Genomic DNA, 13703 nt, shown 5'->3' with positions numbered 1-13703 from the left:
CTATAAAAATGTGGCAGTCTTGTGTATTATGATATAATTATTATAACTTTTATTAATAGTAATCTATCATGGATAAAAAATGGTCATTGTATTGATGAAAAATTATGAGATTAATTAGTGATAACACATGTCTTTTTAATTTCTTTTATCTTATGATCTATGTTTTATTCATAACAAACATATTTTATTTGTTGGACAACCTGCCAAGTTTTGGTCCTGGTCAATTCTTACAACTTTTAAAAACAATCGAATATATTATTATTTTGATATTTTTTTCAATTGTTCTATACTACTAATAGATTTGGGAAAAATCATATATGATGTGGCACAAAAAAACACTACATGAATAAAATGTTTGACTACTTCAACGATGTCGTTTAATACATCTATCCAGCCAAACAACCACATCTTTAATTTTTACTTATGTGCGAGGATTTTCAATGTTGTGATGGAGAAAATGTTTGGTAAAGGAATGGGAAATGCCAAGGATTTTTGCACTTATTGTTATGATTTTGAATAATTAATGAAAGTTATGGCACAATGCTAATACTAATATGATTAGTACTCTACATTATAATTAACGCCATCCTTTAATTGGAGTGATTAAGTTAATATCTTGTCATATGGTGATCAATGAGATTATGATTAATTACTAACTAATTAACGATTCCAAATTAAGACAAATCCTTAGCAATTAGATTAACATAAGTTGAAATAATGTTAAATGAATTATGTTAAATTTAAATAAATATAAAATAAACTTTAAGGGTATTATTGTCAATTTTTATATATAATAGTTAAAACTAACTATTTTCTCTCTCCTCAAAATCATCTTAAAACTTTAAATTTACACTGCTCTCTCGATTTAAATTGTGTTTTCGTAGAAAATATATCAAATTAAAGGTAATTTTATAAGGAATCTAACGAGATCTCAATTGCATATGTTTCGACGACGATTAGATGATAAAATTTTATAATTTCTATTTTTAGTTTTCGTATATGCTTATAATCAGATTTTATATCAATAAATGCACCAAAATTTTTTTAATATAATGTATGTACAATATAAATAAAACTGTGTTGATATTTTCAGATACTTAGTGTTGAAATTCATATGTCATTATGTTAATACTTGTAATACACTATGTTGATTTTAAAAAATATGCAAATTATTATATTATAACAGATTGACTATCTTACCATTTTGTTGATATTTTGTCTACTATTTATTTACATACGCGAACTTTAATCTCATCCACTCATTTTAAGAACTAATAATATAGAATTGGTCTTAGTTGTGGATTGGAGTACTACTTCATTTTAACATGATCCATGATTAATGATTCATATATTTATAAACGGTTTCTATAAATTAATTGTAAATTTATTCTATTAAAATATCATATTTAATGAGTTTTAACTGATGTACTGAATGTATGATATTTATGTAACATTCTTACTATAAAGGTCCAATAGCTTCAATCTAACTCAACATAAAATATAAATGAACATGGGCTCAAAATCAAAGATGATGATTAAGATTATGTTTTTTCTCCTACTGAATGAAGCTTTATTCTTGAATTTAGGTTTGGTTAAGAACTGCTATAGTACTATGGATCCAGTGTGTCAAAAGAGCACTCTCGAAGCTTTGTGTCAGGACTATCAAGAAAAAGTTGGACCCACACTTGATGGGCATGTTGGGCATGATTGCTGCCTTCAAATTAATCAACTTCCAGACGCGCGTTTCGCTGTTAAAATGGTTGATCGCTGCAAAAAGAATCGAGAAGCAGTTTGGATGAGAACGAGTCATATTTACTGATATTGTACTGGAGATATCTATGATTGGTCAATATTAATTTCTTTTCAGTTGAATAATGGAAATGTTAATTACATTTTCGCATCATAATTTATATCATAATTTATGTAATGTAATGTTGTTCTAATAACTAATTATAGACGCAATATTATACTCCATATTGCTTCAATTTAATTTTGAGAGTAGTTTAAAAATTATTTTCATGGAGCAGAAGATGATGAACTTTCAGTGTAGTTTAAAAATTATTTTCTATTTTTATAAATTCATAAAAGGGCCACTGGTGTCTAAAATCACAATTCCTTTTTACCAAAATTTAGTCTAAAAAATATGAATTCAGTTCTTGTAGTTTTACGAATAGAAAAACCAAATGGATGTAAATTTACTACCGGAACTAAATTCATCTTTTTCTATTGATGTTTTTCAATTTTAAGTGACCTTGCCAATACAAACATGATGAGTTATAGTAAAATTGAAAACATCAATAGTATTGGTAAAGATGAATTTTAAAATATGATGAATTATAGTAAATTTACATCCATTTGGTTTTCCTATTGATGTTTTTCAATTTTAAGTGATCTTGCCAATACAAATGAGTTCTATTTTTTTAATCACTCCAATAGCATTGCCCATTTCCCATTTATTTATAGAAATAAAAAAAAAGTTTCCATCCGAGAAAACATTTCTCTCCTAAAAAGAGAGTTTTGCTGAAAAATGACGTCATTATTGCTATCCTTATTTATTAGAAAATCCAAAATGCATAACACAAAAGACATCATCCAAAACATTATTAACATTATTACTTCAGACCTTTTGATTGATATTATTAATAGATAAATTTTTTTTATCTTGACAAATAGTTTGAAATTCAAATTAATATTTACTCACAAATCAGTAGACATATATACAACAACATTCCTTTAAAACTAGTGTTTTGTACAATCTACAAGTATCCCTTCAGGGGCAGTGGACCAGAGAATATCAGCATGTTTTGTCAGCTCCTTCCAATGAAAAATTAAGATTATGGATTCTGCTATAATAATCTGAAAGTGGAGAAGCTATGTCAGCTCTTGCGCCACCTCTTCGCTTTGTAGAATTCTCTCTGCAAACTGTACATGAATTCTTGAAGCTCCGAAAGAACAAAAATGTGGTCACTTAAAGATGCATCAAGGAAACCTTCTTGTGCTTGTAAGTGCATAGAGTCGCTGGCCTCTGTCCCTACTAAACTCAAGCTATCAGCAGTTACAAACGCACAACGAAAGCCCGTTCATCATGAATGCAGCTCCGACAACCAGAATTGCTCGATTTAGTTGAAGAAATACTCGGAATCCAACACTTCTCGGAGATCAAAGTCACCCCGCTCTGGCAATGGAGGGAAAGTCAATGAAGGGAAGGACTGTTCAAAGCTCTCCAGCAACTGTTCAAATAGGAATTTGTTAGCCCAAGATAGTAAAAAGAATGTTGAATAGTGGTTGATTGCATGGAATCTAGATGCTCTACATTCTCGAGGACTTGGGTTTCGTATAGCTCAACGAATTTCTCTCTTAATACTCTGTTCATCACATCAACATCACATGCATGCGTCCAATATGAATCGTGAACACCTGCAATTGGACAACATACAAGGTGATTCAAAGGTCGATAATTTTTACTTCGGGATGTTTTAGATACGTGCAGAAAGATAAAACACCTGCAAAATCCAATCCTGCTTTCCTGCATGCAATAGCAGTCATCATCATGTGGGATCCATCTAGGGAATGAACGAAGTTCGGAGGAAAAGCTGTTCTCTGCCTCTTAACCATCACCTGCAACAGGTTTGGGATCACAAGTCAATTTTATCCATAGTAAACCCATCTCCAAGAAGCCAAAACAAACATAAAGATGAAGAGAGCAAAGCATAAGATAAAGCCATTATAAGGAACTTGAGCCTTTTCAGATCAAGGTATAGGATCGATGCTTCCAAAAGTAAACATATGACTAATCATGATGTCCAAATCTATACAACAGCATAGCATCATCTCCTCTTTCATTACCTCGAAAGATAACATGTCCCTCTAGGTATGCCTACTATATCAGAGTAAGGAAACTATCTCAAAGATGTCAGGCTAATTCCTGCCACAGCAATGCTGTCCTAAACAAAGATCCAAAGATTCCTAACCCTAATTCATAGAGAGGCACACTCCAGTACATCCAAATGAATGGTGCATCCACCCTGATTAATTTCTAATTGGGATTGATAAACCTTAGCTAGGGAAAATAAACCCTAACAAGATTAAATTAGAGCGGATGCACCATTGCACACAAGTTTTTTCTATTCATAGGTGACTATTTATAAAAACGGCTAACCTTTTCTGTCTCACGCCGGAGAGTCAAAACCTGCAGAGAAGTTTTAATCTGCAATAAAGATTTAAAAAAGATGCTCAAAATACAACACAACTGTTTTAACTCGGAAAATGGTAGAGAATTTATGTTTGCTTGAATTCCAGCACTTACAAAATGCCTCCCTACTTTACGGTAAGGCTGAACCACAGGGAGTCCAAGTGGAGTTGTCCAACAAACAGACTCGTTTTCTGATGCGATAACCTGAACATTTCCAGTTAAGGCTGTCAAATTGTATGAACTCCCTGACTGTAGGAAAACAGTGCAGATGCTTTCCAATTTTACTTAATTGAAGTGTTATGCACAGTTATATGTTTTCTCAAAATAATAAGAATCATGCTATGTTTAAAGTAAATGGGATTTGATAGGTGGTGAATATATATGTGATAAGCCTTGTAGTATACATGAAAAATCTAGACTAGCATATAAATTCCTGCCAATCTATTGCAGATATATGATATAGTGGTAGAGGAAGATAAAGAATCACACACCGAAACACAAACAAACAAATGAACGACAAGTGGTGCTTTAGCATAACTGCTGTAGTAGGTAAGCAATAGAACAGAAACAGAGTATTTTTTTGCAAAAAAAAAAGAGTTCGGGTTTATTTTCAGCACTGACCTTTGCACATTCTCCTAGCCAGCTCATGATGCTCCTCGCAGCTTCAAACATCTGCCCTAATGCAGTTAATGTAACCTATCCAACAAAAACAAGCAGAAGGTACATATCATGAAGAATATAAGCCAATCTGTCCAGTAACTAAAGGCATATACTACTGTATATATTAGTATTAGCTAATTTTTTTTCCGAATTTCCACCAAATTATATGCTTTGAGTCGCACATCCATGCCACTAAGACAATTGTGTTCGCTCTTTGCGGCATAATAGTTCTCTATAGATAATGTGAACATGTAGATACATGGGCTGCCTGTCCGAACCTAGAGAACATGCTTACTTACAATATGTAAATAGAATTTCAGATCAATGTGGAAATTAATATGCAAGCACAAGATGGATAAGAATGAAAATCAATTTGATTGAATAAGCATTTGCTGAAGTCATTAGAACAAATTCACTGATATAAACTGTAATATAACACATATAAAGGACAAACAAATACCATAAAGCTCGTGGGAACGAACATTGTCCGTAAACTTCACATTGCAGGAGCATAAGCAGACAATGTCATACCTTTGCTGCGTAACAAGCTGCACCGAATATTTCTGAATCGTCCCCAATGGGATCGCGTTCCTTTAATCTTCTCTTAATTTGATCTCGGGCACCAATGTAAGTTACACCATACACTGATGTCATCACGGTCTGCTTGACCAGCTTCCTATCCACCTAAACCTCATTCAAACGTTTATACAAGACCATGAGGTAAGGAAGGGGGGAAGACAAAATGATACAATTAAATAGTGAATAAATTTACTGATCAATAATATAAACAGTAGAACAAAAAATGCCAAGTTCTACTCAGCATAGACCTAAAAGCTTCAAGCAATAGCACCGACCTGATTGACCAGTAATCTTGCATGCAAAGCTTCAGGATATTTAACAGGATCCTTCTGTGCATCTTCCTTCATGATATCAAGGACCCTGCATGAGTGCATTATCATGGAAAAAGTTTTTAATAATGTTCTTCATGCACATTATACAGTCGAGGAATGTGATGGAGTTAGACCTCAATATTTCATAGTTACAACAAGATTTCGGTCCTATTTCATAATTACAACCAGATCTAAATCTGAAACCCGGATAAAAAGCCCTATGTATATATGTGTGTGTCCATTTTACAACAGATACGAAGAGGCTATTAGAAACGCTCATATGAAATTTCAAATCAACAGCAAAGAAGGCCTGATATGGAAAGAGGAGACACAGGCTACCTGGAAGCAATTCCAGAGTAAACATCTGCAGGCTTTTCTCCATTAACCAAGTTAACAGCAGCTGCCCCTAGCTGAATACATTATAATGAAAAAATCAGTCAGGGCTAAAATAAAGCATTAAGCCTCATCGTCCATTGGAGACCATCTCCTATAAATGTGGGTCAGTATATAATAAAAATAAAAATAAAAGATATGAAAAAGGAAGTACTCCATGTATTAAGAAGGGACATGAGAGGTTTTGTGAGAAAAATACAGAAAACATATAATTCAAGTGAATACATAAATGGCATGCATGGTGTGTCTCATCTAACTATTCTCACAGTGTGCAACTGATGAGAATATTCAAATTCTAAGCCATCATGCCTACCAAAAATCCAAGATATTCATAAAGTCCACTTTCAAAATGAGACAAGACCTGGACTTTAGAACCTCTAAACCAATAGCTGTACTTAAGGAGAGATGATAATCGAGAAAAGAAAGAAACCCACCTTATCCCTTCCAAGAGCAGCATAATGCTGTAAACCATTACAAGAACCATCCTAGATAAAACACAAATTGAAATTATATGAGAAGAGCAGTGAAGGTTACACCAGTGGTGCTTTAGATAAGTTATCTATGAATGCACTACGATGATGTTCATCAAGTACTCCAAGAGAAAATTGACATGAATCTATATATCAAAGTTAAAAACTTTGCATATCACATGAAATCATCAAATCGACAAATCAGAAAGGAAATAGACAATGCATAATTAAATGACTCAGATCCTAATACAATCAATAGACAAGAAGAGATTCAAGTGAAATATTCTAGTTAGATGCATAGTAATTTTGCAGAGAAATAGGTTATACGCCTGAAATTGTAGAAGAATCTACACAAAACATGAGAATATTAATTATGAAACACAAATTCTACATAGCAGAGATTCATTAATTCAATTCAAAAGTTGTAATATGATATACTGAGGATTTAGATTATTGCATGGTAGGAAAACAGTACTTGGTGGACTGGAATATGAGATATTATTGTTTCAGGAGATGGACTTCTAAGGGCCTCAGCAAGATTAAAGCACGCTGCTAAACATTGAAAGGGATCTTCTGCTTTCAGCCACCAACGCTCTCCTTCAAGTGGCCTATCTGCAGAATCAAATATGTCGTCCAAATGGTTCTCAGTAAAAGCTATTCGACCATCATGAGACATTTTGTCCACACCATTGGCAAACAAATTTGCTAAGTGTATCTTAAGCCATCGCAAGCCAGACTTTCCAAGAGGTCGACCGTCTGCAAACTCTAGGATTCCCCTACAAATATCGGAACCCAAATGATTCAAGTGTGGGTGCATGGGGTATGCTCGACCACGAAAATCAAGGTTGTGGGGGTAAAAGAAGCATTCTTCCTCTTTCAATTTTCTTGCAACCTGACCAATATGCAAGTATCAGATGCCTTCAGCCCAACAGAAATAACATAAGATGAGGATACAAAGATGAATCTTACGGCAAGTTTGAGCTCTGTATCACAACGCTGTGAGTGTCTCTCACTGTTCTCTTTCTTGATAGCTTTAACTTTCCATTTCCACTTCTTAATTAATGTTTCATCTTCTGTATCAGGCTCCTCTGGCAGAGGAGTCTGAAAAAAAAGATTAGAACCAATTATTTTGACAAAGATAAGAATGGAAACTGAAGTTAATATTAAAAGGGGTGCCTGAAACTCGTCCCAGCAGAAAAGAATAGAATGACAATTGACAAGAATAGAATGACAATTGACAAATGACGTTACTGAAATAAGGGGTGTATGAAACTCTTTAAAACATTGACAGGAAAAGACACAATGTAATTTAACATACATCGTTGCGATCAACTAAGTCTGCAAGGCGACCTCCACTCGCCCATATTCTATCAATAACATGGAGAATTCTCTTGTTCACTCTCCATTTGGTGTTTCCAAGAGTATCCAAAGCCTGAGAACAAACATGACACATTCTTCACATTAAACACAATTAATTCCACTAACTCCCTGTCAGTAGAATCAGGATCCTGAAGTTGCTAACCTCGAATATTGGTTTCAATTGTTTTGTAGGAGCTCTCTTAACTGTTTCACGTTGCTGACGTGATCCATGTGTGCGCATCACATATGATGGCAGATATATATATGCACCTTTGTCATACCTATCAAATTAAGAACCGTGAAAATAGGTAATGAGAAGTACAGATAGACTAAAAGAAAATAACCAAACAAAGGAAGTTTGAAATGCAAACCAATGATTCATCAAATCATGTGGGGGGTTCCAAAAATTTATTTGGCTATATTGGCAAATTTTAAGCTTCAAATTCAGGGCACCACTACTTGAGCATGGGCATTCATTTGAGGAAGGAGATTATAAATTAACACTGTAGCAGATACCATAATTCAGGAATCAATTATTAAATTATGAAAATAATACCTCAACAGATGCCATAATATATCGACCAAAAAGCCTAAACTGAAAATAATGGGAAATACAAATAGGCGTGGCGTCATTACCATATTGAATTTCTACACAGTTCAACCTCTAGGTAATGGATAACAACAGCCGTATGGATAACAATGATCAGATTTACAGAGTTTTGATTCAGACCTATTCATTTCTCACCCATACTTCCTAAAAATACCTCGGTTAACCATTGAAAACTGGAAAAGTTCTGCTAGCCTAAATTGCCTATTTCAGTTTATTTTTTGTCAATGTCAACTGAGTTTCATTTGGTCCAAATCCAATGAATAAACACAGCCAAGACAAACATTCTATGCAGGGCAGACTAATATTTTAGTGGACACTATTGCTCTGATAAAATATATCCTCCCAAGTTCAGCAACCAACTAAGATTAAATATTGTAGATCAAGTTATATTTGCCCCAGGGAGCACAACTAGTAGCCAGATCATTAATTATTAGTTTCCTTATTTTATTACTTCAGCAGTCCAAACGCAAAAAGAGAAGACATGAAAAAGTGAAGGCAGAGTAAACAGAGAAGATCTGTTGTACTATATTTTAAGTGATTCTGATTATCTAATTCAAAGTAATGACATCAACTAAAAACTTGTCATAGAAAATCAACCACGGAAATCATGCAAGAGCTATAAACGGGAGAAAAGAAATATGATGGCATCTGAAAATTCGGACTCGGATAAGGAAGAACCAAGTTATCATACCTAGTCCACTTGACTGGACGCACTAGCATCGGCATATATGGGATAACCATGTGCTTAGCCTGTAAGTAAAAGATATAAACTTTTAACAGATTTATGAACATAGAGCTTTTAAACTTGAAGCTACAACCACACCTTCATGGATCTCAGATTAAAAAGTCATCAAGCAATGTAAAAGAATTTCTTGTCATTTCTCTGAGAAGCATTCTCTTTTGGATTGATGTTGCCTGGTTTTAATAAAATTAGAAAAACTGGGAAAACATAAATGACTTACTGTTCTTTCAAGACCTTTACGAATAATAGGATTGCATTCGATAACACCATATCTTCTGCTATAGTTCCTGTTAAAAGAGAAGCTAGAGAAAACCCATACATGAAAGTAAATAAGAGGTCAATATGAAAAATGCTTTAACCCTTACGTATTTTCTTTTGTTACAGTCCTATTAGTATGTACAAATGCAGGTCGAATATCAGGTGGACCCTCTGCAAACTGATTGGCAGGGGCTTGAATATACGCAGTCTGTATTATCAATTCAATGAGCCGGCTCCCCACCTGAAATTGGGAAGTATATAGATTTCAAGATCAGGAAACTTAATTCAATCATAACAAACGATCTTAGACCTTTGCTCTAGCATCCTGTCCCCATGGCTGAGACTCAATTTGTCTATTCACTATTTGCCTCACAGCTCGGAGATTTTGTTTTTTCACCAAGGTCGTGACTTTTTTCCGTAATTTTTCTTCTTCTGGTGAATTTACACTAGATACATCTCCTGCCTTCACTGCAGCCTTGTCAGCCTTTCTCTTCTTTGTTTTCTCGAGGAAATAGTTTATCCTCACCTGATCCATCATGAAATTGTAAAAAGTCAGTCCTATTGTGTATCACCTTGAGTATGAGGAAGCAGAGATTAGATGAGAATTAATTTCACCAGGAAATTCATAAGCTAAGCTATACATGTGCAAGTGCAACATAGTTTTGTTAACAATACCAACAAAGCTGTATTCGCAGGGCATGCAGTGGAACATAGGTTTGTTAACAATACCAACAAAGCCCTATTAACAATCCGTACTAGAGCAGGATCAGGCAATCTAACAAAAAAATAACTAATTATGGTCTGCAAAACACAAATAGGATATTGGATTGATAAAACACTTTGTTAAGAATATTAGTATTCTGTCCCACATCGGTGATGTGACATAGCCTAGCTTAGTCTCTTGTACTATATATATGTGGCCTGTGTTGAGTAATAACATACACCAACACCTACACCAAATAAACTACAACTTTCCCTACTGTGTCTATTTACTTTTCCGCTTATATCTATATTTTACTGTTCTACATGGTATCAGAGCGGATTCGAATCCGTCTCTAGAAAATTAGGGTTTCCACAAAAAAAATGAAATTAGGGTTTCTGCCACTGCCTGCTCTTCCGTTCCTACTCTGATCTACTCTACCCGAAATTATGAGTGTTCTGTTCTACTACTCTACCCGAAATTATGGTTCTGCTATACCACTCTTCCCCAAATTACGGCTCTGTTATGCTCTACTCTACTCTGCATGTTATCCTCTACTCCGCTACTCTGCCCAAACTAGGGTTTCTGACGTTGCTGCACTCTGCGCTATTATTTGTTTGCTGCTTATTTGCCTGATGTTCTATTCCTACTCCGTTGCTCTGCGCTATTATCTGCCTGCGCTCTTGCTTGCTTTTTATCTACCTGTGCTCTGACTCTTGCAATTATTATTCTACTCCTCTACACCTCTACAGCTACTCTGCTACAACTGTCACTACTACCCTGCATCTACTACTTCTGCTCTACAGTTGCTACTCTGCTACAACTGTCACTGCCCTGCATCTGCTACTTCTGCTACAGTTACAACAACTACCATACAGGTGCTACTCCTGCCTACTCTGCTACAGCTGGTACTAACTACCATGCATCTGCTACTCTGCTACAGCTGATACTAACTACCATGCATCTGCTACTCTGCCCTATAGCTGCTACTCTGCTACAACTACTACTACTCTGCCTTGCAACTCTACTTATGCAACAGCTGCAACTACTACTGCCCTATAGTTTCGGCTAGTACTATTGCTGCCGATGTTTGAGGAAAAACATTTTTGAGAACTTTGTACCAAGCTGGACAATATAGATGTTCCAGCTTGAGGGGGAGTGTTAAGAAAATTAGTATTCTGTCCCACATCGGTGATGTGACATAGCCTAGCTTAGTCTCTTGTACTATATATATGTGACCTGTGTTGAGTAATAAAATACACCAACACCTACACCAAATACACTACTACTTTCTCTACTATGTCTATTTACTTTTCCGCTTATATCTTTATTTATTGTTCTACACAATTGCATACAAGATTGAATTGATTTTTAAGATGTTAAAGATAATGAATTGACAACACAATGTTGCACATATATGTATAATTGTATAAAAAAACAAAGTGAGCATGAAAAGAACCAAAAAACATAAAAATCCCATCAATTATCCATTAACAATGGCATGGCATATACATGGAACTATTTTGATGAAACATTGAAAATAAAATCATAAAGTAGCAAAGTTGCACAAAAGTAGAATAAAGGAATAGCTTCATTCTATCGATTGCATATTAACAATCAAACAAATGAAGTTCCAACCATTTGCAGTTTTACTTCGACTAGCTATTTAGGCATAACCATCCAAATCTTAGTATCTTACAACTTATTATGTTTTGATATAGAAGGAGCAGACTTATCTTCTTCTAATCTTTTTCAGTGTTTTATCTTTGAGTAGTTGCTCTAGCAAATACTTTCCAAGCACAACAACTTATTTATTAGTATTAATATTGATATTCTGTTAGGCAATTGCATAGGGCATCTCTAGTCTTCAAGAACCAAGTAACGGGCATGAAATGATAACAGAAGCAAATTTAGAATTATCTGCAATATTTACTTGATGAATTTCCATGGATCAACATTTTCTGAAGACAACATGATCTTTCTTCAGTTAGCTAAACTACAATGTCACACCTAATAATCAAATACTCCAAATGTAACTATCATAGCAACATCAAAATCAGAAGAGCCCTGGCCAACCAACCTCCTGTTCAATGGCATCACCTATAGCACAAGCAGCCTGCACCACTCGTGCACAGCCATGGTCCCCACCAGTCATCAGCAACCCCATCAGCTTATGCATTGTGACAACGGCCATCATATCCGCAGGCAAGAGAACGAAGTACTTCCCATAGCCCGCCTTACTCTTCCCATTCCTAATCACCTCCTGCTCCTCCGCAATCTTATCCCTCAAAGGCTCAAACCATCCCAAAAACAAAGACTTCATATAAGGCAAATTCGGAGCCAATTTCTGCTTGCACATATCATTCAAGAGCTCCACATATTCTCTCGCCGCCTGCTGCCATGCCTCGGTTTCGATCTTCGCTTGCCTTTTCTTTAGGGCATAGTACTTCAAATTCCCCATTCGCATATTTCTCTGGTGCCTCCACTTCTTCGCATACACTCTCCTCTCCTCTTTCCTCATCACATTCAACAATTCTTCAACTTCATTAGGTACAGGCACATCAGCACTGCTATCCCTACTATCCTCATCTATGTCTGTCTGCGACGCTGCCACCTCCGCCTCCACCGCCTCAGCTATGCTAGCGTAGGTCCTCCCGCACAACCCATAACAATTCACTTGATTTCTTCCAGAAAATGACGGAATTTTTTTATCATGGAAGTCTATATCACTGTTTCTCTGAAATCCCTCCACCGGAAGAGCATCAGCGGAGAGCGAATTAAGCTGGCATATGCGTCTGGAATTGGGGAAAACTGAAGCTTGGGTGAAGGCCAGAAAGCTTTGAGTGGCGGAGAGCGAGGAATTGCGACGGTAGTTGGGCGGGCCTCTTGAGCTAATTTGTTTGGCGATGTTTCTCCACATATCTGTGGGACTTGTTTTGTGGACGCCGACACAGAATACTGGGTTAGGCAATGCTCCTCTTGAAGAATTGTTTGTGTTGAAGGGGGAAGAAATTGGGGTTTTATTGGTGTACATCAAATTGCGGGAGGAAAAATATGAGAAAAAGAAAAGTGGAGATTTGGCAAACGTTGGTAGCGAGAGATTGAGATTGATCAGTGAAGAATGAGAAGTTGCACAAGAGAGAGAATAGGTGTAATGGTAATGGTAGTCACTGCCATTGCCGATTTAAACCCTTCTAAAACCTTGTGATACTATGTTAGGTGCCCCAATTTGCATTGGCCCAACCGTCCCGCCCGACCCGGCCCGGCCCAATCCTATTTTAATTGTTTACTTGCTTTTTTATTTTTTGCGGAAAATTGCAATCGTACGATTTGTATAATTATGGTCCTAAATTTTAATACTGGCAAGAAAATTTGGTTCTTACGAGGTGGCAATTATCACGAAAAGGTCAACGTCAATTGTAATATTTT

The 13703-nt window shown here is 35.7% G+C and overlaps 1 protein-coding gene across 1 annotated transcript; it reads right to left on the bottom strand.

Annotated features, from left to right (window-relative positions):
* Positions 1-2673: 2673 nt before the first annotated feature.
* On the bottom strand, positions 2674-13430 carry LOC121805166 (DNA-directed RNA polymerase 2, chloroplastic/mitochondrial-like). Its single transcript, XM_042204955.1, has 19 exons — positions 12355-13430; positions 9885-10100; positions 9682-9815; positions 9537-9603; positions 9266-9324; positions 8128-8245; positions 7924-8037; positions 7575-7706; positions 7081-7497; positions 6570-6620; positions 6082-6152; positions 5707-5791; positions 5384-5536; positions 4814-4888; positions 4307-4396; positions 4160-4207; positions 3504-3618; positions 3314-3417; positions 2674-3230 (listed from the first exon to the last, which is right to left on the bottom strand). Exons 1-19 carry the CDS (start codon positions 13306-13308, stop codon positions 3120-3122), a joined length of 3114 nt encoding a protein of 1037 aa, XP_042060889.1. The 5' UTR covers positions 13309-13430; the 3' UTR covers positions 2674-3119.
* Between the last annotated feature and the right edge of the window lie 273 nt (positions 13431-13703).

Source organism: Salvia splendens, chromosome 5, assembly GCF_004379255.2.
Source record: "Salvia splendens isolate huo1 chromosome 5, SspV2, whole genome shotgun sequence".
In the NCBI taxonomy this organism is placed as follows: Eukaryota; Viridiplantae; Streptophyta; class Magnoliopsida; order Lamiales; family Lamiaceae; genus Salvia; species Salvia splendens.
Note: the sequence above shows the minus strand (reverse complement) of the source record. Positions and strands in the feature narration are given on the sequence as shown.